A 26,919-nucleotide genomic window follows, 5' to 3' on the forward strand; every position below is an offset into this window, starting at 1 on the left:
TCATGAGCCTGTTGGCACATCCTACTTGTTTTTGCCCGCTTTTGCGGGCACTAAAAGCTTCAGTAGTAGCATCTGCACCATACGTGGGATATTATTCAGGTGGAATCCCTAAGTTGCTGGTTTGATATGGGAAACACCACTATTTCCTATACTTGTATTCTTCTTTGAACAGATTGGATGATATATATATATATATATATATATATATATCCCACTAAAGGAAACCCTATTTGCATTCTTAATTGATTCAGAATACTATTAATAGTGTCATGGAAGGAAGGCCAAATCAAGGAAAGATTAATTTCTATGAACTAGTTTTTTAGAAATTGTATATATAAAAAAAAAAATATATATATATATATAAACAAAGAAAATTAGATTCTCCAATAAATGTAATCGTGAAACAGTTTGCTAAATCAGAAGAAAATTCAGTCAAAAAAACAATTATGCAATGGCTCAAGAAAAAGGGATAAGCAAATGTTCTAATAATATTCTATAAAGCATAGAGAAGTGTTTTAAAGGTTGGGGAGGACAAGAAAATTCAATTTTTTTATTTAATTTAGATTAAATTAAGTAAAGGCATCATTAGTTTAATTACTCAAATAAATTGATCAAACATGTTATAGAATCATTATTTGTTTGGATTTAATGTTGTTATTATCATAGTGATTCTACAATTTCACTTGGATTATTTATCAAATGTTATGGATTCTTAATAAAATTTAGAGCAGAAAATGTTTAAATGCTTTTATCTGAGAATTTTGTTGCAGTTTTGAAGGAAACACTTGTAAAGGTTTAATTTGTAATACAAAACTCTATATATATAATAATCACCTCCCATAGAATGTTCTTTTTAAGGGAAAAAAATGTATCATTTAATAGAAATAATATATCATAGAGAACCCTTAATCTATATTGTAAGCTAACCTACTTTTGAGATTCTAATCAACCAAAAGAAAGGAGAGGTGTAAGTTAGGCTTTTATTATTATTATTATTATTATTATTATTATTATTATTATTATTATTATTGAAAATGTACATCATAAATTGATGCTGGTTTTAAGATTTAAAATATGTTGATCTTCATATCCTCCTGAATTGCTATGATAATGCACAATGAATGTTTACAGGTCACAATAATAGACCATCATAAATAATATGTCAATATTTATATGATAAACTTGTAGCATGTGTATCATGTGACATGGAAAGATGTCATCTTACCTACCTTAGGATGACATGGCGTCACATACTTAGTTCCAATTTAGATTCCGGTGGCATGGAAAAGTTGTGCTTTGATTGACCTCTTGCCGGTGAGTGTTCTTTGGGTGCCACAGCAACTCTAATTAAATCGAGAGGTGAAGACTGAGAATTAAAGTCAGCATTTGAAGCATGTAAATCTCATGATAAAATGACCAAAGTCGTAATCAAAATTAAGGTGATGGATTGTGGAGTGATGTTTGGGCATAAGAAATGAGCTCCTGCCGGCACTGAGACCAGCAGACGAAAACATGGAATGGCAAATGGAGCTGGAGACGCATTTCCAAGATCCTCAAGTGGCTGCTAAAGATCTATCTCACACTTTTCACCGTTTACTTTTCTGAGCGACGATTCTTCCTTTGATTGGAAAGTAGCCAAGTCAAGCAACCATTGAAGCAGAGAAAGCTCGCCGCCACCAGCCTAAATCATCTCGACAGGAAACTAACACTAGGGATCCATTTGGATTAGTATATGACCGTCACCTGTTCCTCGCTTTACATATTTCATTTGGTTAATGGGAAACGTCCAAACCCCCGTGACGATCTTTCCTAGGTCAGATCGATCATGGATCGACAACTGATGATGGCGCCAAAAGTAAGATGGATGTCAGATGGGTCTGAACTGTTGTTTTCGATCTGCAATGGATTAGCATTATGTAAATATATGTAGTTCGTGTTGATCTTTGGTAGAATTTGTAGGCGGGAGACCAAAGAGAAGGACTAAAGAACGGGTGTCGAGCAAGCCGGCAAGTCGGACTCTGTACTGGGTGTCCGTGCAAGCTGGAGTTGATTAGCAGACGACCACTCGCACTTGCTGCAGCGCCAACCTTAGACAAGGCCGGTGATGACCTAACTTTACAGAAGGATGATGTGCTGCAGCTACCGGGATGTGTATCTCCATCCTCCGCCCGCCCACTGCTGCTTTGATGATGGCATCGTGGAACCGCCACTGGAAAAGGAAGGGCCAAGGGGAATAAGAACAACGAGGAGAGGCGCTTTTGTCCCCGCCCCGGCGGACCGGACAACCGCTGGTGGCGGACATGGCTCGCACCTTGGCGGAGCAGATCAGGCGCCTTATACAATAATACATCAAATCGTCTGGCAGTCCAGTCCGTGGCAGCCCCCACCACCACCACCGTCGCTCGCTGCCCGCCACCGCCGTCGCAGGGTGGTTGTCGTTTCGATGCCCACCGAGCCCGCTCAGTACCTCTGTCTGGGACAACATTTTCCATCAAATCGTCTCAGATCTCAATGCATAAATCCAGAGAAGAAGAAGAAGAAGAAGAACACAAGTCCCACTACTACTCATCTTCAGACGTAAGATTCAAGCAGGTTCCCATCAGTCTAAACTGTATCAGTCTCATTTACACGTCCCTCATGCTTCCTTCTACTTTAGATAGTGTCACAAAGTCCAACTCACAAGAAATCATCTCTTTCTTCTGCGTCACACTACGTATCAAAATCCCATTTTTGATCACCTACAATGTGTATATACGTGGACAAGACCTGATTCTAAGTTGGAGAGAGAGAGAGAGAGAGAGAGCCCATCTTTTCCTTTGCCTTTAACGAGTTGTAAATATATACGATAGTATTATCATATTAGGAATAAAGTGAGAGTCGATGGTCGTCCCGACTGCTTTCATGACCCCACGCATGGCCTTACACTGTTGCCTGCACATGTAAGACTGCCCATCCATGGCCTTACGTCGTTACAAACATGCGCACGCAACGTAGTCATTAGATTCCGCAGTTAAGATGGATTTGTTTGGTCGGTTGCGTGACATCGATGTCAGTCTCGCATACCACCAACATCGATGTCGGATATACTTCGGTGTCCAACAACGGATCGAGGGAGGGATCATTGTACCTGTCCAAGATAAGGAATCTTCCAAGTGTCTTGCTCCATCGTAGAGAAGACGATCTATGTTTTCGGAAGGCATTCTCTCGTGCATGCACCGCATCACATCGTGTCAAAGATGCTTCTTTTATTACTTGCAAAGGATATAGAATTAGATCAGCATCTCATCAAAATCTTCAACTCTGATGCTTCTTGTTGATGGTTTCTGCATTCTTGTATGTGATGATACGGCGAGGGACCCGATCTCGGCCAAGTTTAGCCTCTCGTTTCTTCCCTGGGATTCATGATGCGGTGGCAGACTACGGCCACCAGGAGATAGCTCTTCAACTGTACCAGGAGATAGCTCGGTGGACTCGGGAAGTGATGCTCATCATGCGTTGCCGAGCTGTTCTCTACATGTTGGAGACTGAGTGGGCTGAGCTGTTGAGCAATACTTCTCCCCCCGCCCTTCTCTGGTTGGCTTGGGAGACGCTGCATGGTTCTCGTCGCAATTGTCTTGTCACGTCGTGGTCGATTGCGGTCTGAGGATTTAGTTGAAGATGATTTCAAGTTTCTTTACGGACTCAAATTTCAGAAGATAAAGAAGGATGGTCGAGCTCAAGTCGTCGTTTGTTGTGTAGAAAATGATGCTGGAAATCATAATTTCAAACTAAGGGATCAAACCGACATAGATTTGATGCAGGAGAGGGGGCTATACAAGAACGCATCGAAGATGAATAATATAGATTCATTGCATCCTATCGAAGTATTTTGTTTTTTTGTTTTTTGTTTTTTGAAAGAGATAAGAGACAAGAGAAAGAGGTAAAAGTAACATTAAATCCATGGAAAATTACTTTTGGTAAATGTGGGCGGCATAAAATAAACACATCACTTGCAATCCTTCATGAAAAGAAAGTATGAAAAGGATCTATGGCGACAATACATGTTATCCCCCTCCTCTGTTTCTTAGAAATATACGCATCTTGCTCATGTCAACCGAGTTGCAGAAAAACAATCACACGGCTTCAATCACACTAATCCATCGAGAACAAACATTTTACTCCGATACATTGTATTCATCCAACTCACTTCTTGGAATTCTTGATTTGGACACGAGCATGTAATCTTCTCATGCACCAAAAAGACAAAACGGAGGAGGTTCTCCCAAACACAACATGTGCACCCACCAGACGTATTCGCATTTATCCAATCTAAGAAGTCAGAATTATATTCTCTTGACAGCAAGACATCTCTGACAGCATTAAGGAACCTTGGGACCAATTTAGGGAGGGCAATAAGAACATGCGGCTTAGCATGTGCGGATGCCATGCCGCTGATGTGTGCATGCTAATAATTCCTTCGTGTTTCGTGCCATGAATTCCATTCCTCTGGATAGGTTATAGGCAGGCAGCACAATAGAAAACAGTTGATATATTACATTTCTCAAACTTACTCGAGGAAACCAAGTGATCAAACAGGTGGTAATGAGTTCTAATCCAGGCAACATAAATGACAAGTAAAACTCGACTGCAATAGAAAATGAAACAAGAATGAACATGCTTTTCGTATCTGTTCATTGCCCAACAATAATATGCCTTCGCCATGTTGATTTAAACAAAATCCATTAAGCAAACAACATATATAAAGATGCTGCATAAGCAATGAAGGCAGTCACATCCATGATAATACACTTGTGACATCACATCAATTGAAAGGAAAACATCGGTAGTTACAAGGACGAGCAATCTCAGCACAATGGAGTCATGATTTTAAAAGAATAATCAGCATGAGAATACACTGAACTTGACCCAAGGGGTTATGTTTGGGACAGGAATAGAACACCCAAGAAACAAGGCCTCCTATTGGGTAAAAGAGGCATTTGCTATCGTTTATGTTGAGGAGACGAACCAATTTAAGATTACAAATAGATACTCCGAATAAAGAAATGCTGCTATCCTAAAATTAGTATGATTGAACCAAAAAGGAACTAGCATGCCTATAAAAGATGCGTAGTATACTTTGATGGTCGATTACATGGATTTGAAAATGTGAAGAGAGGTGTCTCATTTAGAAATACAAGATACTTCATCGTTGGTGACTAGCATTCCCAAATCCGAATGTTGATCTTGTTCGGCTCCCACCCTCCCCATATTGATCATTCCATTGTCTTAGTTCATTCATGCTGGTGGCATCATAAGCTACGGAAGCACCCACCTAATTGTAGAAGGAAATTTAGATATTGGAAAATATGCTACCAAACTGAATAAAGAACTAAAGTTATTAAACCATCATATTCGGTTATTTGCTGTGTTTTAATACCTTGGATTTTGCTTGAATAAAATCATCCAACTTCAGTGGTCTTAGCGAAGGCATTGTGTCACTTCTACCTCTCTGATCACAGAAAAGGTTATAAGCGTCAGGATGTACTGGATCGCCAAGGAACAAATACAGAAAAACACAAACAGAAGGAATATAAAAAGATGAATGGAATGCCTGAGCAAGTAGTTTAGAGTGGACTCAGAAATGGTTCATTGTTTTCAAAAGGGAGGTCAAAAAACAAATTGAATCAGAAAACAAAAGATATGTGAAGAAAAAACTGGGGAGAAGATCACCACCTCCCTTTCTTCGTCTAGAAATTCTTCAACCGGCCTATAAGCAGCTGCAATGCACAAATTCTGCATTTGAAGAGTGTGAGAAATGCAATCATAGTTCCACAAAGGTGAAACAATATCAAATAACTTACCTTCAAATCACTTCCTGAATATCCTTCAGTTGCAATGGCAAGATCATTGAATCTAAAGTCAGGTTCAAGATTCTCTTGAGAAAGAAGTACTCTCAGAATCTTCATTCGATTCTCTGCATCAGGAAGGCCCACATAGATCCTGCAAGTAACCATCCACCAACCTGTTCTTAACATGAAATAAAAAAAAAACAATTATAAACAGAATTTGCATATGTTGAGAGTCTCTCTCTCATAACCTTCTTGGCAACCGCCGTATTACAGCATCATCCAAGTCAAATGGACGATTTGTAGCAGCAAGGACAAGGATCCTCTGGCTATCCTTCGTCTTCATTCCATCCCAAGCTGCCATAAACTCATTGCGTATTCTCCTTGTTGCTTCATGTTCAAAAGCACCACCTCGAGCTCCAAGCAGACTATCAACCTATTTAGTGACAACATAAATGAAAAACCTTCCAAGTAGAGTGAACATGCAGGAAAAGAAACAGGCACCATAAAGAATTTGGGAAGGAATATGAACAAATTAAGCAGATAAACAGGTCTGTAGTCAAAAAATGCCTACCTCATCAATAAATATAATCACAGGGGCAAGCCGGCTGGCAAATGAGAAAAGAGCCTTAGTGAGCTTCTCAGCATCTCCAAACCACTGTATTCAAGGAAGAGGAATATCAAATAAAGTGACTTAAGGAAGAAAACAACTGACAATTATGTAATTTTATAACTTCCCCGACAATTCATAAAGATAAAATTGATAAAGAGAGCAAGACACCTCCTGACAAAGTAAACTTTATGCTTAATGAATTATAAGATAGTCAGACAAGCAGAATACAAAAGTACACCATAATAACCCTAAAGCTCATCTCATCAGAGGCTACATGTGATGGCAAAAATCTTCAGTTCTGGTTGGCCTGATAGTGATTTGGTTACTAAAGAGAAGTATGATAGCAGATAGAACAGGAATATATATAGAAAAGGTTGAAGCAAATGTTAGAAGACAAGAAACTCCACAAAAGCCAATGGTCAGTTTAAATTTCATTCCCAAAACGGTAAAACCATCATAAAATACTCTCTCCAGCTAAAGAACTGTAATATACTGGCACCTAAAACACAATTTTTAAAACCCACACATGCACACATATATAAAGGATTCTTTCTACAATAGATGTTTCGTGCAGCCAAACAGAACAATAAATTGATACATGCAGCCAAGTCAAACCAAACTACACAACTCCTTGTTTGGATAGACATTAAACTGCATAACTTCTTAAGGTGCATTTGACAACACATTTGAAATGTGCATTGAGAGCCCAATGCACATTTCAAATGTGAATTGTTTGATGTGAATTGTCAAACACCAATTTTTCTTCAAATCACATTTGGCCTAGATATTACATTGCAAATGTTCAAATGCTAATATTACCTCAGGGTAAGGCTTACCATTTCAGCATTTGCGGGATGCTAATCTAACTTTTCAAATTCTCAAAATACCATATAGGACTATAACATTATCTAAAATCACAATATTATCAACATTATTTAGTGAGAAACCAACACAATTTATGTTTTCTATAAGATGAAATTTTATTTATTTGTTTTCAAATATTATTTTGCATTCATTTATATGATTATTTTTTATTTATTATAAATCAGGGCCATACATGATTTTGTAAGATTACATGTATTCATTTATTTTATTTATTTACTTATTAATTTAAATAAAAAATCTGTATTCACTTTTGAATAAATATTAAAATATTAAAATGATAAATTTGTCATATAATATTCTATGAACTTTTGAAAAACAATTTTACCAAATAACACTTACATTAATGCATTTTTAAAAGGCATCTTTTATCATCGTTTACCAAACACTCAAAACATTCCACAACTACACATTCTATTAAGGCTCTTTCTGCAAATGCACAGTAAAAATATAAAATGTGTTCCCAAACGTAGTCTTTTTAGCCCCAAAATCAATCTACCACTAAACAACTGAAGTCAACCCCACTAAACCTTAGCTACACACAACCCACTATAAATTCATCTCAAAAGACTAGGATAAAAACCTAAAATCTTGGCCTTCATAGACTGTCAAATAAATTTTCTGGCATTGCAGGTGAAAATATATTTAATTATACATATAATCATGGACACCCCAGGAAGAGCTGATCAGAAAACAAAGGCACACATTGCATTGTCCCTGATCTTGGTTATCTTTCCCCAAGCAAAACTGAACAAGACTGCATACAGAGTTTCCTCAATTGTTCTTGCAACAGCAATCTGAACATTTTAATTTCCTAAAGATCGATGCCAACTAATAACCCAGTATACTTCAAGATTTATTAATCATGGAAATCCTGCTCTTCTAATTTAAGTTTAGGAATGCAGTTTCCCAAAGTTTTCTTCTGATTGCTATCATATATGAGCAAATCTCATATTACAAAATCCTCTCAGGTTCTAATTAAAATTTGACTATTGTCTTGATCAAGGACAGCAAGTTGCCTCCAAATCACTTGTTATGCTGAATAAGATATGATCACCTCACAAATGTCCTGATTGATTCCTGAGATCATTTTATGCATACAAACAGGAGTTTCTTGAGCTGTAAAAAAGAAGATGCCAAAGTTCCTTCGGTGACGTATGGTGTGGAAACTTTTGACTCATCAAATCATTGATCCAGATCAGAGGATCAAGATCAATCAAATAATCCAGATTTTACAACTGCTTTGTTGCAGTAGGAAATAATCCTATTCTGGCAATTGGGTGACATCTGAGGCCACACAATCCTTTTGGCTCATCATTTTTGGTATCGTCTTGCCAGCTCCATGAGTTGTATTTGCTTCATGGATCTATCAAGGTTTAGATCTCTTTTTCCAATTTCTTTGGAGTTGTCAGATTAGTAAAATTTGTTGCTCGCAAATGCCTGCTTAAATACTTTATTAGCTCAATTACAGCAAAATCAAGAGAAGCTTCGTTGAACAAAGGCTTTCACAGGAGACTTTTGTAGCCCCTAGTATTCAGAGATCAATATGAGGAAACAGATGAATCTAGCTGATATCAGTACGATTTCAACAAGCAAATAGTAACTATTTCTATAGTTCTTAGACACAGATTACAAGAGGAAAAAAGATTACAGTAGGAAAAGAAAGAACAAGAAGAGACTAACTGTGACAAGAAAGATAAGAGAAGAACAGATGAACAAGGATTAGTAGAAAAGGCTACAGGTTTTATTAAGTTCAATTTTCTGAAAAACTTTCCATACAGTGCCTGTCTCCTCAAAGCCAGATAGTTTCTCTGATATGACCCTGAAACTATTCTACAATTTTAGTCAATCTAGGACTGCAAGGAGAGGGAGAGAGGGAGAGAGAGAGAGAGAGAGAGATCAACTTATCTCTCTCTTAACATGTGCCAGTTAACTGAGGGAATTTGGGTCTTTCAAGGACTCTATCAGACATTTGGTGTAAAAAATACAGGATTGGCACTTGACCAAACAGCAGAACATAATACTTCAGACAGAGCCACAACTCAGTGACCACTAATATGTTGAACAAGAACAGGGGATAGGGTAAGAGGGGGAGAGGGAATTTAGCCACAAGGTAAGAAAGAACAACTTAAGATAACCAGTAACTAGAACTCAATAGCATTTGTAGATTCACGTGAGTTAATACCATATCATCTTTACTAGTTCTTTCTCTTCTTCTATAGATGTTTGACACAATCAAGACCTAATCTGCCAACAATCTCATTAGTTAATTCAAGTTACTATACACAAGTTACAAAGAATATAATAATTACTCAAAGTGGTTTAGAACTTGATCTTTTCTTCTTTAACATTGGCATTGAACTATTCATGCAAATTCAGCTTCTTTGAGAGGCAACATAAGTGTCAAGTTCCAACACATCAACAGTATGCACTCTGGGCTCTTCTAAGCGAAGTTATGACCCAATCATCCAAGATACATCAACGAAGTCTACCCTTGCACTGCACCAATCAAGGACCCAAAACTACTATTTGTAATTAAAATAACACTGGCCTGATATAACTAGCTATAACTAGTAAAAGTGTAAAACTAACTTCGACAAACACAAATAGAAGCAAATCAGGTATTTTTAAATGAAGATACTGCTATTTGCTCTTAAAATCACAATTGAATGGAAGCTCAAAACCAATAATGAATTTGCAACACTTAATTGCAAGCCCATAAAATTCTATGCATGCATTGAACTAGAACGTAACTTTCAAAATGATATCTAAAGTCTAAACAACATATAGACATTTCTCAGATGATGATCATAATGAGATTAAACTTGGGAAAACTATGGATGAGAGAAATCATGCCTATTTGTAGATTCTCAATGCATATTCAAGTCCAATACATCCTGATCAGTTCACACACCTTTAATTTGTGAGAAATCATGCCTATTTGTATATTCTTAATGCAGATTCAAGTCCAATACATCCTGATCAGTTTGCACACCTTTAATTTGAAACATTGGTTACCCAATCCATAGGCAACAATTGAATCTGTTTAATCGATTAACTTATCCTTAAAAGGACTTGGTAATTGAAACTTAGTAAAATGACAATACCTTAGATGTAAGTGAGGAACTTGTAATGTTGATAAAATTTGTTCCAGCTTCTGTTGCAAGTGCTTTTGCAAGAAGTGTCTTTCCTGTACCTGGAGGACCAAACAGCAACACCCCTTTGCAAGGCTGACAATAAGTTTGCAAACCATTGTAAGTCAGCTAAATGTGATATTCCAATACAATGCACATCCGTCAGAAATGTTAAACAAACAAACAAACATCAAGATGATGTCCAGACTACTTGGAAAAATGAAGAGAGGCATGATTACTATGGGAAAATGAAAAATACAAAAGCAAAGGAGATCTGCAGAATGATAAAGGTCCATATTTTGCTAATGAGAGGATTTACCCGCAATAGATTGCCACGTGAAAAGAGTTCTGGCCTCCTCATAGGAAGTGACACGAGCTCATTCAATGTCCTCTTCACATCTTCAAGAGCACCAATATCATCAAATTTGACACCTATTTCATCTGGAGGAATTAACGCTGAGACAAAGTTTTTCTCAAATTCGTCCTTGGTAATAGTCTGCAGGCAGATATATTCATTGTGAAATCAAATGTCACCACCATCTAATGTTACTAAAAATAACATATTACATATATATTCACTGAGAAAAAGAACCAAGGCCACAAAGAATGGATGGGCAACATGAATACCGCTAGAATTTGTGAGGATTTTTTGAAGATTGCTTCCTCATCCTTTAATCTTGCAATTGCAATATCCAAACTGCAACTCAAAAAAAAAAGAAGTCAAATCTCCAAAACTTATAAAAAAAATTATGATAATCAACATATGTTAGTAGCTACCTTTCAGAGGGTATCATCAACCTATCACCCTTAATGGAGGGAAGAATACTAGAGGATAGGTAGTGATTTTTAGCCCAGCCCACAACTTTCTCGGCTTCTGTGAACATCAGAGAAAAGCAAAAAATGTATCTGTTCATACCAATTAGTACAGGAAACATAAAGTGTCTAATGCAACTGAAGTTTACGATAACTATGAGCCAACACTTCTATATGAACCTGAACAAATACAAGTTCCAGATACTTAAACTAAGCAAAACTAAGTAAGCAGCAAGATGTTATAATCCCAATGTAAAGAATGTATACTTCGCCAAAAAATTAATTCGGGGGGAAGGGCTAAAGAAAGAAGAACAAGAAAACATAACCAAATATTGAAGCATTGATACACTGTCAAATCTATAAGATCAAAAAGGGAATTAACCATCAAGCACAAAAAAAACATTCAATGAATAAGCCTCCCACTTGCATGGGTTTAGAGAGGATCAATGTACACAATCTTACTCATGGAAGTAGATATGTTATTTTCATGAACCTTGTAACCTATAAATAGACTTTCATAAACTGAAGTTCATCTTAAGATTGTAGTGGAGATTGCAGATTAAAGGTGCTTCATCAATAACAAAAGCATTTTACTTTCATGATAAACTTCAAATCCCCTCCAACCATCCAGCAAGAAATTCTTCAGTGTCAGATGAAAGTACTCATATGAGTTGGGCTAGAACTATATCCTTGCTTTCTAAATTGCCTCAATCAACTTATGCAAAGTAAGGAGCACTTATCCATACAACATATGCAACCCTTATAGTCAATTTCTTCTAGAGGAAGATATAGTCCCATCACTTCAGTACCCATAAACATCATAATATTGACCTTAACATCTTTACTCATCCATTAGCGATTTCAGTTTTTGTATAAGAAAATATGCAGTAACCTAAGCAGTCACTATTCCTCATAGTTAAGGTTGCAACTGAGTCAAATTGTTCACAAGTATGTCAGCATTCAACTCATTAATGGCTTACTCCAGCCCATTCAATAAGGTTAATGAATCAAAATTTAATCCTACATCCAAAGACTGAATTTTAAATGAGCCAAGGTTGAATGTGGAAAAGCTCAACTCTTTTAGACTCATGACCTAACCTATTAATAAGAAAGTGAACAAGCTTTTTTATAGACACATGAATAAGCTCATTTATAAACTCATTAACAAGATCACTTATAGGCTCATGACTAGAAACTTGTTTACAAGTCACAAATAGTTGTTCATGGTGTGGCCTTAAATTATTATTAAATCAATAAGCATATAATGTGTTTTGACATATCTGGTTAATGATAATTAAAATATTACAAAAGCAAAAAAACTTCTTATTTTTTTCTTATATGATCATATTGTTGCCTCAATCTTCAAATACTGAGAAATCAGCTAACATTGTGCATTTTACATTCGAATTGAGAAGAAATTATCAATAGTTGATGGCGTTGAGAAGAAATGATCATCGAGAATGCATGGTAGATCATGGCTTCATATTATGATGGATTATGAAACATATACATGAAGTTTTAATGTTGCTGTTTTTGTTGTAGTTATTCTTTGTTGGTGTAGTTATTCTTTTTCATTTTGTTGGTTTTTGTCATTGTGTTTATCTGACCTTATCTACTGTATTAGTCATATTTTCAAGTTTACTAAAGAATAGCTTGCTTTTAGAACAGTTTGAGATCAGGCTCAAGCTTGGCTCATCACATTTACAAGTCCAAGCTCATTTGACAAGTCAAACAAACTTCTAATGAGTCGAGCTTGAGTTGGCTCAAGCTCTCCTAAAATACTAAAGCTCGAGCTCAAGCCAAGCACTCAGTTTCACCACAGCTATCAAAATGAAACATCAATGATTAACCAGATATGAACTATAAGGCAACACAACCCTCATCTAGAAAAGAGCAACAGATGGATTGCATGGATACAAAAGTTAAATGACTTCAAACGCAATTGAAGATATGTCAAGAACTCATCAAAATGAATTGATCTAATGTCATTCTCCCATACAAGATACTTTAAAATCCTTAAAATGTCAAACCTGTTGATACAGGGATCACGAGATGATTGTGGTTGCTTGTTAATGCAATAAAATTCAGCGTATCACGCTAAAAGAAACTCTGTTTACATGCTTCTAACTTTAAGTTGTCTTATTGGTGTTCTTATTCAAAAATAGTACACATTCACACACAAGAGAACACAAATAAACATAGCCCGGATATTCTGACACCACAGAAAATGAGAGGCTGAAATTTTAATTTTAGTACATGATAAGAAAAATGAGTTATAATATTTCAGTAACTTTCTTACTCTGCTTCGTCAAGATTACACCATCAGTTTTCACATGCAAAAGATCCATACACAACATCTCATTCTCCCCAAGAACCTGCAAAACGATAAGTTAGATATCTGAACAAGATTCAAATCAGAAACGTCAATGTTGACAAATTTTTTTTAGAATTTAAGAAATTCCAACTGTTTAGCTAATAGATTAACTCAAAATTATGCACACCTTATGGAGTTCAATGAGATTGTTCCTTGATATGATAATTCTTCGGTCCTCTTCAATCTGTTTATTAAATATTCTGATTTGTTCCTCTTCCTGCAAGTAAAAATGCCAATATACAAAGACAATAAAGAAGTTGAGACTTGTCCTTTATCTCTATGGTTAGACTAATGCAAATCTTCTCTCAATTTTGGTGACCACTGTTAAATCGTATCTGATGTTCTATAAAAAAAAGAATGAATAAGCAACATCCTTTACTTTTAGACCATTGCCCAACAAAAGTAATTCAATTAAATGAAGAAAATAGCATTAACTTCTATTGAATTTCTCCCTATATTGTCAAACTTTTAAGCACTGAGGTGCAAATGACCAACTAATTGAACTTCAAGGACATCCTCCACTATAAGGCATCAAATGTTAAGTACCAAACTACAAGACCTGATGGTTCAAGTCCAATGACTAACATGGTCAGCTGGACTTTCTTTTGACTTCTTTTGATTTTATCATAGTGTTACTTGTCTAACTATTTTCTAGAAACTAAAAGCTCAGAAAATTGTGGTAGTTACTTTTTTAAAATGTGATTTGATTCTCAAGTGTTGGTACGTGAGACAAACTAACAAAAAAAGAATATATTGCTACATACCTCAGGTGGGTGAATAAATATAACATTACTGAAAAGTTTGCATATATCTTTTTCTTTTGATGATTTACTTGCTCCCAAACCCTCAGTTATTCGCTTCAATGGCAGGGGCTGGAAAAAATAAAATAAAATCCATGATCATCGTTAGCATAACCAAACCAATTACGATTATCAGATGCAACAACCATCATTTAATCAACTCAAACAATGAACTAAACTAACTGGTTACATCATAAGTTGCTAGATTATAGAAGTTTTGTCCACTGCAACAAGTGAAAACAAAGAATGATATCATGAATTTTTACCCGAAAACTAAACAATGAAAACAAGGGAGCATTGATGTCAAGCTACATTCATTTGAAAATTTGACTTGAGCTGGTGAATACAGATTTTGCATGTCTCATGCAAGTTGGCCAGATCAAGTCACAACACAGCCACAGTGTAGCCATAACCTCGACGCACCCCACACCGTTTCCAATTGACAATGGCATGACTCGTATCAAAATTTTCAGGCTACTCTAAAAGTCTAAATTGCTTTTGGCTTATGATAATCAAAAGTTCTTTGAAAATTTAACTAAAACTTCTCAATCAAGCCATGTCTCCCTTACATTTCCACAGGAATTAATCATGTCGTTATAGGTGTAGCCAAATCAACGATCTGTTATGTCTTTTCTCCTAGTTTTCTTTTCGATTCTGACTGACTTTCCTATTCAATAGAGTGATTCTGTTAATTTCTCAAGTAAAAATGTAATATGAGGTTAACCAATCAAATTTTATATGTTGGTATGATCGAATAGATATTTCAGGTACATAGTCCAAAATTTTACAGGTGTACTCTAGAAAACAAAAGCAGAATTGGTTTACTATATTATTCTGAAAACAACATTCCGATGCGCCATGAAAGTAGAAAGGTTATTTTGGGATTTGTTTCACAATATGTATTTCAGGAGCCAAGACATACTTTGGCAGTTCACTTTAGCATAAGGGATAATAAACAGAAAGAACAGAAAATTTTTAAAAAATGGCACACAGGCAAAATATTAGAAATAAAGCAACCCAATTCACCAGGCTCCTTAGAAACCCAGGGGTTGGGTGTCTGTGTCATGAAACAGCCTCTTCATTCACAGGTAAGGTTGCATTACAAAAATGAAATATTTCTGCTTTCAATATAGTTGATTTAACTGCCATAAATTTACGAAATATTCAGTTATGAGGCCTCATAACAGTAATATATATCACACATAGTAAAATAAGGTCATAGTCTCGATCATGTATTATCAAATCTTTAGAGGGCCAACAAACTTATGGTATCAGAATGACATCTTTGTTATAGGGCTAAAGGTTATAAATCTGTCCCAAATTTCTACACAACAATGACCATAAAGACATTATGTATCAATGATTTGGGCTCAACACATGGATCTTCTACCACCAATAAATCATATCTTAAAGGTCATATCCTAAGAGTATTTAAATCTTTATTTATAGTTTCTAGAGAAATATTTTTATGACATTCTTTACCTCTCCTAGTATCACTAGTAGTAATTATATCATATCTTCTAAGTACAGAACATATATATAGGCATCTTAAACATTTTTTTCTCATTTTATCATCAATCAGAACTATATTTGATTGTTCACAAAGGAAAATGTTTCCTTTCTTATCTTTCCTAGTAACTCTATATATCCACCTCACCTCAGCACTTGAATTTTATAGTCACCAAATATTGTAGCAAGCTAATTTACATTGGGCATTGAGCAAGCGCCTCTTTCATATTTGAAAACTAAAATTCTAAACTTGACAACAGAAGTGGCCCAACTTGCTTACAGGTAAAAATAAGTTCGATTTTATAGGTTAACTGAAAAACTGATCAATGTCTTGGTTTTGCTCACAGCAAAGCAATTTATTTTCTATTCTGATTTCTAAGTTTCAACTTCAAACATAATATGCTATTCCTGTCTACAAATATATCTTCTAGAAATGCTGAAATAAAACAAATTAAAAAAGCAAACAAAAACAATGAGACAAAGAAAAGGGAAGAATACCAGACGAGCAACACGGCCAAGGCCAGGAAGCATCATTGTCTGCATAAGTCACAAAAAAAAAATTCAGGGAAGAAAGTTCTTTTAAAACAGGACAAGTGCCTATTCAATAGTCATAAATAAAGAAGGATAATCGTCAAAATATCTAACAGAAAAGAAGGATATCTCAATGTATTTCCCTAGTAGTCGGATCTTACCAATCTTTCTTTCTCCTTGGACCCTGACTCTACTATGCTTTGTCCACAGATCAAAACAACAGGTCCTGAAATCTGGTCAAACATTTCCATCACTTCATTGATAAACTCTTTTCGGTTGGACTTGGGAACTGCCCGTGACAACCACTGAGAACAGTCTGGAAAATAAATGATAACTGGTTGTAGTGATGGTAAAATCTGCAGATGAATATAAACAATAACAATAAGTACCAAAAAGAAACTAAGGGAACCAACTGTAGTCATCATGGTGCATTAAAAAGATAAATACGAAAGTTGAACGGTTAATCACAAAGATATCAGGATAGACAAAAATGATATGTATATATTGGTATATAAGTAACCAATGAGGAGTCGAATGGAAGGCAATAAACATATCACCTCATAAAGTGCCTCCATCGCTATGTACCAGTCTTCTGCCTGAGTATCAAGATCATGCACAATATCCTGAACTAGAAAAGAACAGAAAAAAATGTTTCACTTGGTTGTGAATGCGATGATTTCATTACACTTATGCGCTTGATTGAAAGTCATGCAACCTAACCAGCATATCTAGTTCATGGTAATGGTAAAATTGAAGCACAAGAAGTTTAGCAGGCAATGCATTAATAGTCACACAAAAAAGTACCAATATTTTCAATTTGTGAATACAAGTTCAAGTGTTGAGACAACAGCAAAAATCATACATATGAAAAAGGTCACAAGAAGTTTAGCCTGTGCATTAAATTGTCACACAAAAAAGTACCAATATTTTCAATTTCTGTGAATACAAGTTCAAGTGTTGAGACAACAGCAAAAATCATACATATGAAAAGGTCACAAGAAGTTTAGCAGGCAATGCATTAAATAGTCACACAAAAAAGTATCAATATTTTCAATTTCGGTGAATACAAGTTCAAGTGTTGAGACAACAGCAAAAATCATACATATGAAAAAGGAACTTCAAGTATAATGCATGTTAATACTTAATGAACATTTCTATTATGCAGTTGTTTTGCACATTATATCATAATAATGAAGAAACACCTCACATTGTTTCCCAATATTCTGTCATTATAGAATTTATCCACATCTCTTTGGATTCCTTATCACACAGACAACTTAATAGCTTCTCCAGTGCATGCTTACATATATGGAAACATGTATTACAGTTCATCCAGGCAGTCAGCTGAGAGATGCCACGTTTAGGACTTCAATTCTAAAATTCTTCAATGGTTTTTTCAAGTAATAATGAAATAATCCTTCACCAAAAGGATGTCAAGATGCATGGAAGCCCAGGAGGATATATGTAAAATTTCATATTTTGGAAGGCCAGAAAGGCATCTTCAAACTTCTTAAGGGTCTTTAGTGATTTCTTCAGTTTTAGGAGTTTAAGAAATCAGCACCTTGTAAACTTCTGCTGGTGAGAACCCAATTACAGTGTCACAATGTCTTCCACTAGAAGAACTTCCTGAGTATTCTTCTCTATTACTTTTGAATTTCACAAGATCCATAAGTTTTTAAACATTACAACCTATGATCAAATAAACAAAATCCAGAGTTTATCATGAGATCAAATAAATATTGAGCGTCAATATCGACATCCTGTTTGTTTGGTTGACCTTATACTAGAAGCTGCTGCCACAGCAAATATCGTAAACCACAGGAAGAACATGTTACAAAATGAACCATGTCAAAGTTAGAGATAGGCCAAGTCTATGAAGTATGAACTAATCTTTCGAGTACCTTGGACCAGTTAAAGAACAAATAACTAATTGAAAAAATAATAAAGCTTAGCTGGATTCTACAGGTTTTATGCAATTATATGCGTTTGGATTGAAAGAGATAAAAAACAGATCTATAAATGCAGCAAATATTAACACTTATTAATGAGAAGATTTCATATTAGAGTGGAAAAGAATCATACTGTCAATCCAATAAATAGATGGTTTTGCATCTTGTTCCTTGGTAGTTTCACTATTTCCCTCCTCCACTTTATTCCCAGTATTGTCAAGAATTACAGCTACTTGGTCACCATTGACCTCGTATACTTCTCCACGCTGTCCAGTAGACAGAGACCTGGAAAATAGCAAGATTAGATGACACGTTAAGAATCCAAATTAAAAGACTATATTAGAGGATGGGGACAAAGCATAGTAAATGTGCATCTAACATCAGATAATATTAGTAGTAAGCAAGTAAGCAACAGTATATAGTAGTAAACACAAGCTTAACCCTCATAATATTACTTGCAATCAATCATGGGAAGTTAAGAAGAGCATTGATATTTGCTAGGTGAGTAACATCATCTCGGACTTCAAAAGAGAAGACCTCCTATACAAAAATCCTGGTCAACTATCCTGGCTTCTAGTTTTTGTGGCAAAGAAAGAACTAAAGCCATCAATATAAGATGGTTCCATGAAGCATAAGGGTAAAGATGATAAGGGAAACTTCAGCATTCTGCCTCAAACTAAAATGATACATAATTATTAGAAATATGACAACAATGGTACAGTTCCAAAGCACATGACTTTTGCACAAGGCTGATCGACATGTGATCCAATAGTTATCCTATCCTACATAGGAAAACTTACCCACCCACCTGCCACTAACAAATGTAAAGGCATTTGTTGAGCCATCAGAAGTTGGTATCTTCCCCAATATGATCCTGTGATATATATGCTAAGAATTAGAATCTAATAAAGATGAAGCTCAATGAGGTGGGATGAAGCTTAAAAAGGTTGGAACAAACAACAATCTTTAGGAAATAAAGGAGGTGAAACGATCCTAGCTTTCACCAGTATAAGAGATTTATTCCTGAATCTTTTCCGTTACATAATCTAATCCAAGCTAACCGTCTTAAAATCCCAATATTATATATTCTGTTCTCTAAGTTACCTACACTAAGAAGCACATTGAAAATTAAAAATAGATATTCACATTGTTGGGCTATTACAAAAGCATAAAACTTAAAAACTAACTTGAACTTTTTCCATAGGTAATTAAATATCTATAAGCACTCAAACTGCCCCACTCTGAAATGTTATAGAACAGAATACTTGATTAAATAAACAAAGAACCATGAAAAACAAATTCAGATATTTTGTAAGCAATCAATTGTCTTTTTTATGGAAGATATTCACACTTTTATTTTTCCATCTTAATTTTGATCAACTATTTAGATATTTGTATTCTAAAGGTATAAGTATAACCACATTCTGTTGTAGATACAAAGGCTGTAATAGACTTCCAGGGTCTTGAATGAAAGTGTCAAGAAAAATGATGAAAGATTTGCTACTGGATCTGTCAATAATCGAGAACAATGGAATCAACAATCTCACAATGAAAAAGGAAGAAGAAGAATGGAATTATCAATCTCATGCATCACATGTTGAATATATACCCTGCATATGCCTGTTCCTACTCTATCAATGAAAACTCCATTTGATCATCTTTATAATGGTTATGATAATTACCATAATCATTTTAGAAAAGCTCAGAAGGCTTGAAGAACTAAGTAGACAATGTGAATCAGCATTATAAAAATTACTGTGAAATCTATAGTCAAAAGTAACTTTAGGCAAGAGGTGCCAATCTTGAACATAGTAGCCTACATACAGGTGGAAGAAAAGCTAAAAATTGATATTTAAGATCACAAGAGAACCATAATTTCCTCACAAAAAACAAGTATATATTAAGTGATAACTATACATATTTCCAAGAAACAAAATTGAAAACCAGAAGGGCAGCAGAATACAACATGAAGTATCAGTCTCATTAACAAAAGCTGGTCACATGCCAACACAAAAAAATTCCAAAACTATATATCAATAGAACCAGGTTATGTCACAAGCAAAATTTGAACAGAGACTTTCCAACCATGGCTTTAAATACAGGTCCACAGATTTCTGCAACAGGTTGGACAAGATATAGTATTACTGTATTAGTATTATTGGGCTACATACCAGCTTGTATAGTCTGGTATCACCAAATATAATAAAAATATTAAACATCGATCAGAACCAACCTATATGTTCAGAATCAATAGGCCAAACTGTAAACCGGTCCATACCTACCAATCCACAGGGTATTTAAAACCATGTGCCCAACTATTATACACAGTATTACAGGATGTTCAATCCTAGTTTCAACCAGCTTCCCATGATCCAAGTCACATACTTCACTACACAGACCAACAATATTAAACATTTCTTTGACCAACAAAGCAAACCAATATGGTAATGTATACCATTAAACTGATCTTTTACTTGTCATAAACTCTTTGTCTATAAAACTATGTAGATGCTGATAAAAAAAGTGATGTGCTACTTACAGAAAGACAATTTGTCTTGAGAAGATAACATGAACAAAATCTGGAGACAAAGCATTCACAAAAATCACAATCATCATGAAGACACACAATAAACAATCAGCTATATATTTCAAAGTTCAATTAGTATTTAGGTTTTCACAAAATATTCGAATCAACTAATAATATGATCTTCCATCCATAACTTAAGGCATCACCAGCACTTAAGTCGGTAAAGTCTATTGCATTCCAAGTTAAAATATAAAGATAACTACTCATGAGATGTTTAGCAAAAAGTACTAAGCATGCACAATAATCAACTGAAGAGACAAAGGTTGCATTTCTCTCTACTACTAAATGAAATAAAAGAAGGAAAAAAGATTAAAGAAGCACCTATTATCAACTTCAATATGAACTGAAGCACCAAGATACTTCACGCGATCCCCTGAAAGAATATACAAAATGGACTAAGCATGCACGACAATGAAGAAGGTAAGGATACTTCAAACTCACAAAAAGAAATTAAAGAAATTGAATCATCTAGCCAAATATCCCCACAGCCATATCACGAATTAAGCAAACTGCAAATCCTAATCTAGAACAACAATCTAAAATCCATGTAAAGTTAACAAAGATTTCGTTCTGATTTGGGTACAATATAACGGATGTGATAGAAATCTTACCATGCAACAGCATTGTTGTTCCAATTTAGGAAAATGAGGTTATGATACAGTGTCAAAATCAAGATATGGATACAAAGGATATAAGCTCAAACAAATATATCAAAAATATATATCTAGACTAATTACATTTTTTCTAGTTCTTAAATTAGCAACATTTTCAAACTATTATAATTTTTTAAAATAAAGTTAATAATCCTTCTTTTGTAAAGCTAACATTATATTTTTAAGATTTTATTTACCAGCAGAATTAGAGATTATAGCACATTGGATTTAAATCCCATGAGATCCAAGACATCTGATCTATTTGCTCATTTCTTTCTCAAACATTTACAGTCTCCCCACTTTCTCAGAAAATAGACCACCAAGAATGGCATGGTAGCAATATCAACCAATCTATACCTATCACAACAAACTCCCTTTTCGTATATCAGGTAAATCAGTCATCATAGAATTTTGTCTGCAAATATGCAATCTGCAAAGAGTTATAAAATACTATAGACGAGGCATTCACCTTACAGCAAAATGCCTTTTCAGCAGAAATCAAATGTTCAAAGAAGTCCAAATTTCAAAAGACGGTCCAAAAGTGGTAGAGGTCATATATGGAGAAAAAGTGAAACTCTAATAAGCTTTGCATATGAACTAGTAAAATGGAACTCTAAACGCAGACATATAGCTCTTAGCTCCCAAGCTAAAACATGATAAGGAAGAACCCAGTTTGTCTCTTGCAACATTGCTAGGCAAAAAAGTAAGCAAAGGTTTAGATAACAAAAAATCATTCCAACTTTAGTGTGATGAATGTACTCAGTTCTCACAAACCTATGCTTACTCATTGTCTAGCTTCAATTACTCGTTGTAACCCAAAAGTTATCAATTGTTCCAGGCAATGTAGCCAAGATCCTACCAGTAAACATCTTATATTCAACATGAGCTTATTCTCTTTTCTACTTTCTCCATATGCATCATTTTCATCAGTTTAAATTGCTTGCCAACTCATGCTAGCTATGGTACCTAAATTTTGTAATTGGACAGAAACACGAACAAGTAGCAAGAATGGATTTAAGAGGAAAGACTCAGCTGGTCGGTCATCAATTAAACAAGGTTCAGCACAAAGATAAAGGCATCACTTCGTAAATTAATTCTAATAATGAGGATTTTCTGATGATATAAGCAATTTAAGGAATAATATCTGAAGCTGTTATTAAGTAGTAAGTACAATAATTTTTATTTGAATTTTTAAATTTGAAAATGAAGAAAATTGCGAAATGGGAAAGGTTGATAGTATGCCAGTACAACACTTGGAAGAAAATAACAGATTTTGACATTAAGTTTATTACCTTTTTTAAATGGTCTTTTTGACTGCTCAGGTGATGCAGTGACATCTGGCTCATTTGATGTAGAGGAACTTTCAACTTCGCCAGCAACTCTCTGCAGTACAATATGAAACAGATAACGGTCTTAAAGTCATAGTTGGGACATTACAGCTTGCTATTTTTTTGTTATGCAAACCTAAAGCCAATAATCCGACCAAGCTAGAAGACATACACCAACGTGAAATCGCAGAAAACCAAGCCAAGAAAGAAAATCACACTACTCAAATTTTAGAGAGTGCAAATTTGCAGAATTAAAAGTATCTGCTAATGATGACTGACTAATTAAATTCAACCAAGATCTTAAGCATAATCATCAAAACTAACTGTTCCAACATGGATTGACCAATTTGGATAGGAACATATCTCAAGCTAAGATAGAGTGATTTCACAAATAGAACAATTCGACAGCACTCGGAATCAGTGTAAAACCAGTCGGAATCAGTTGAAATTCATCAGCATTGGACATTCCCATAAAGAATCAATTGATTTCTCAACAGATCATCAACAACCAACTGGATTTGCACAAAATTTGCACAGAACTTCCTGTAATATTTTCCAAAAATCATCCTTATGAAGAGGCATAGAAGAATTTCCACCAAGCAATAAAAAACCCATATACTCAGGCCATTTCAAATTACGGGCATTGAAGCAAAAGCAAAACAATTAGTCAAAGTGTTCAATCCAAAATTGTTTTTTATTCTTTATCTACAGCTGTTCTTCATAAGCTCTTTTGTATGGTTGTTTCTGCCAATCAAGGCCTACGAAATGGATTGCATACATGGTTAAATGCATGATGCACAGATCTTCCTGTAGTATTTTCAAAAAACCATCCGTGTGAAGAAGAAAATAGAAGTATTTCCACCAAGCAATAAGAAACCCATATACCCTTTGGCCATTTCAAATCATGGGCACTGAAGCAAAAGCAAAACAATTTAGTCAAAGTGTCAAACTCAATCAAAATTGCTTTTTGTTCTTTTTCCATGACTGTTCTTCGTAAGCTCTTCTGTGCAGTTGTTTCCACCAATCAAGGACTATGAAATGGATCGCATACATGGAATATATACAAGCAAGGTTTGCCGTACCGGACTGTACCGCCCGGTACGGGCGGTACGTAACGGTCCGACAGGCCAGCGGTACGCGGACCAGCCCGTACCGTACCGAGACTGTAGCAGTGTACAGTAAGACTGTAGCAGTGTAAGCTGCCCTTTACATGCATTAGACTCAAAATCACAGTAAGAAAGCCTTACCAACCAACCACTCAAACTAACATTCGCAAATTCTTCCTTCAATTTAGCAATCAATAAGTAGATTGAATAAGAATATAGTAGAAAGCTATAACAGAGGATTCAGGTAGTTCCACAGAGTATAAGCATGAATGAAAATGAAATAGAAGTTCCCCCCATAACAGAACTATTACATCTTCTTTACTCCCCCTGAATTCTCTCGCATCTATATCTCTTATGTTGGCTCCTATTCTTTGTATATGCTAAACTTCTAAGAAATTAAGCAAATATGTGTCATCCAATATACGGTTGACATGAGTATGAGGCAGGTTTAGGTGGAGCTTCAAAGAGTGGGGTTCCAAGAGTTAGATTGTAAGTTGAAGCTATACCAATAAATTTCCAGGCTTTATTAACATTTTTCTTCGTTGAAAGTTGAAACTACAGCATCTTTCTTGATCATAAATTTAGCAAGAGCATTAGCGACGTACCTTTGCAAATTCCTCAAGGCTGCAAGGCACAAGCTTCTTGAGAGCCTCAGCAGAAGCTCGAACATCGACGTCATCATCGCTTTCACCTGATTTGCTTTCATTACTGCTTGTCCATTCTTCATTGCTTAAATCATTTCCATCTTCAGCCTCTGATTCAGATGTGCATTCTTCTCCCGATTCCACATGACCATCATCTGTGTCACTTTCAGAAGCACACTCTTGACCAAAGTCCTGCACAAAGTAACAAGCAAGAGATGTCAGACATCTCATATCAAGCCAGAAATCAACTCAGAGAGATGGTGAGTGACTACTGATGACAGATTCTGCTCTTACATATGGAGCAAGAACATTGCTGTCAAGGACCAGCAAAGGGACCTGCAAATCCCGAGCAACAGCTCTCACTATTCTTTCTCTACAGAGTTCAGTTCCTACAAACAGTATCCAGATTCCGAATATTATTAAATTCACAATTGGTGAGAATAAGAAGTTCAACAGAAAACACACATATAATGGCTTTCCATAAGCAACCTGGGAATCCCTGTAACAATATCCTTCCACTCGAAGAGGTCAGTCGAGCACCATAAGACGATGTAAAATTTTTGTGTTTCAAATGCGAAGCAGCACATTCAACCAATAGGTTCTTTGTGTGTTCACTGGTAGAATAAAATAAAAAAGGTTACAGCATCAAAGATTAAGTATAGAAGGATCTTATAAAAAGACTTACCGAATATGATACGGGAACTTATCCCAGGAAACCTTGATCTTATCCCATGGAACAACCCTCCGCATGAACTCATTCTTGAACCGCTCTCTCTTGGTAAGAAAAGGGCATTCTTTCCTTTTGCTATCAATTGATAACTTCTCACAGTTAAGCCAATCAAGTTGGTCCTGTTCCCCGAGCCAAGCATGTTCATTACAGCGATTTGAATCCGAAAAAGTATCCTCCTTGCTTGTACTCTCCTTATCAAAATTAGTGGCACCTTTGACCGGCACGTGTTTGCCGCCACTGGCACTACTTCCATCACCCTCAGAGCTGTAAAATCTACAGCAATTATATGAGATGCTAGGACTATACCTACTACTAAATATATCTTGTCTCCAAGGAGAAATTGCAGGTGAGCAGAACTTTCTAACAAGAGAGTCTCTTAGTGGTGGATCAGTATCAATTTGAGGGCTGCATCTGCTATAAGAGCTTTGGGAAACACCCCTTCTGCTTAACCTAGATAAATTCCAAAATTCTAGGCGCAAAGAATCCCACTTCTGTATTCTACACTTCAATCTCCTTGCATACATTGCAACTATATTCGATTGGAACTAAGGGGAAAAGCAACCGAGAGGTCTATGATTGATTTATATCAAGCCAGTGGCTTCCACAATCTGTACAGGAAGCATAATATGAAGTCTCAGATTTGATGGAACATTATTAAGTAATAGAACAAAAAATTAATTGGCAGCGTCGAGATTGAGTGCCTCCAAAACTAGAAAAATACCATTCAATTTCCTTGTATAGAGCAACACAAGATCATTTTTTTATGAAAAAAGAAATCAATTTGCCCATAACATGAAGAGAACAACATAAAACGAAAAAATAACGCTTGCATTGAATCAACAGTATATAAATCTGCTCCATATCACGAAAAGCAAGAAAACAAAGCCAGCAAACCCTATGTAATCGATCAAACGAAAGTCAATAAAATCGACGAGAACAAAAAAAAAAAACACCGCCGAGAGAAGAAGCGGGAAGATTCCACAGACATGGACTCAAAATTAATCGTTGAAATTGCTTTCCAAGCCTGAAAATTTGGGGAGAAGCGTTATTCGAGCAAAGACGGAACCTACTTTTAGGGTTTCTCCTGGACTCTTCTCTCTTCTCTTATTCTGGGGAAGGTCAGTGATTACGGCTTTTACCTCTAGTTTTGAGGAGTGCCGCGGCTTCATCCGGTTCTTAGGGATCGCTTTGGCCTATATCGGTCGGAAGCTATCCAACCCGAGCGACCATGCGTCGTATATAGCGTAACGCCGTTACTTTATATCGGGTCTCCATTATAACGCCGATAAACGTTCCCAAGAGTGCAAATCGAAACGGATTCGAACTCGGACCGGACCGGTGCGGTTCGAGTTTGATCATATCGTACATGGAACAATTAGGTTGTGATTTGAACGGCCTAAATTTAAACCCTAAATAATTTAAATTCAATTGGGATTATAAA

The 26,919-nt window shown here is 35.7% G+C and overlaps 1 protein-coding gene across 4 annotated transcripts; it reads right to left on the bottom strand.

The window, feature by feature from the left end:
• Nucleotides 1–4,844: 4,844 nt before the first annotated feature.
• On the bottom strand, nt 4,845–26,705 carry LOC135678425 (uncharacterized). 4 transcript variants are annotated; one of them, XM_065191235.1, is made up of 25 exons: nt 26,549–26,705; nt 25,434–26,086; nt 25,238–25,362; nt 25,043–25,137; nt 24,710–24,940; nt 22,963–23,053; nt 21,339–21,390; nt 19,239–19,304; nt 18,564–18,715; nt 17,039–17,109; nt 16,643–16,837; nt 16,449–16,487; nt 14,406–14,513; nt 13,769–13,858; nt 13,567–13,642; nt 11,232–11,328; nt 11,082–11,151; nt 10,774–10,950; nt 10,428–10,550; nt 6,400–6,483; nt 6,077–6,261; nt 5,841–5,979; nt 5,713–5,772; nt 5,417–5,488; nt 4,845–5,311 (listed from the first exon to the last, which is right to left on the bottom strand). In XM_065191235.1, the coding sequence occupies exons 2-25, from the start codon at nt 26,000–26,002 to the stop codon at nt 5,183–5,185; spliced, it is 3,096 nt and encodes a 1,031-aa protein (XP_065047307.1). In that variant the 5' UTR covers nt 26,003–26,086; nt 26,549–26,705; the 3' UTR covers nt 4,845–5,182. The 4 variants fall into 4 exon arrangements, with proteins under 4 accessions (XP_065047307.1, XP_065047308.1, XP_065047309.1 ...); XM_065191236.1 differs by having other exon boundaries at nt 26,618–26,694; XM_065191237.1 differs by having other exon boundaries at nt 26,465–26,588.
• Between the last annotated feature and the right edge of the window lie 214 nt (nt 26,706–26,919).

This window comes from Musa acuminata, chromosome BXJ1-7 (genome assembly GCF_036884655.1).
Source record: "Musa acuminata AAA Group cultivar baxijiao chromosome BXJ1-7, Cavendish_Baxijiao_AAA, whole genome shotgun sequence".
Classification (NCBI taxonomy): domain Eukaryota; kingdom Viridiplantae; phylum Streptophyta; class Magnoliopsida; order Zingiberales; family Musaceae; genus Musa; species Musa acuminata.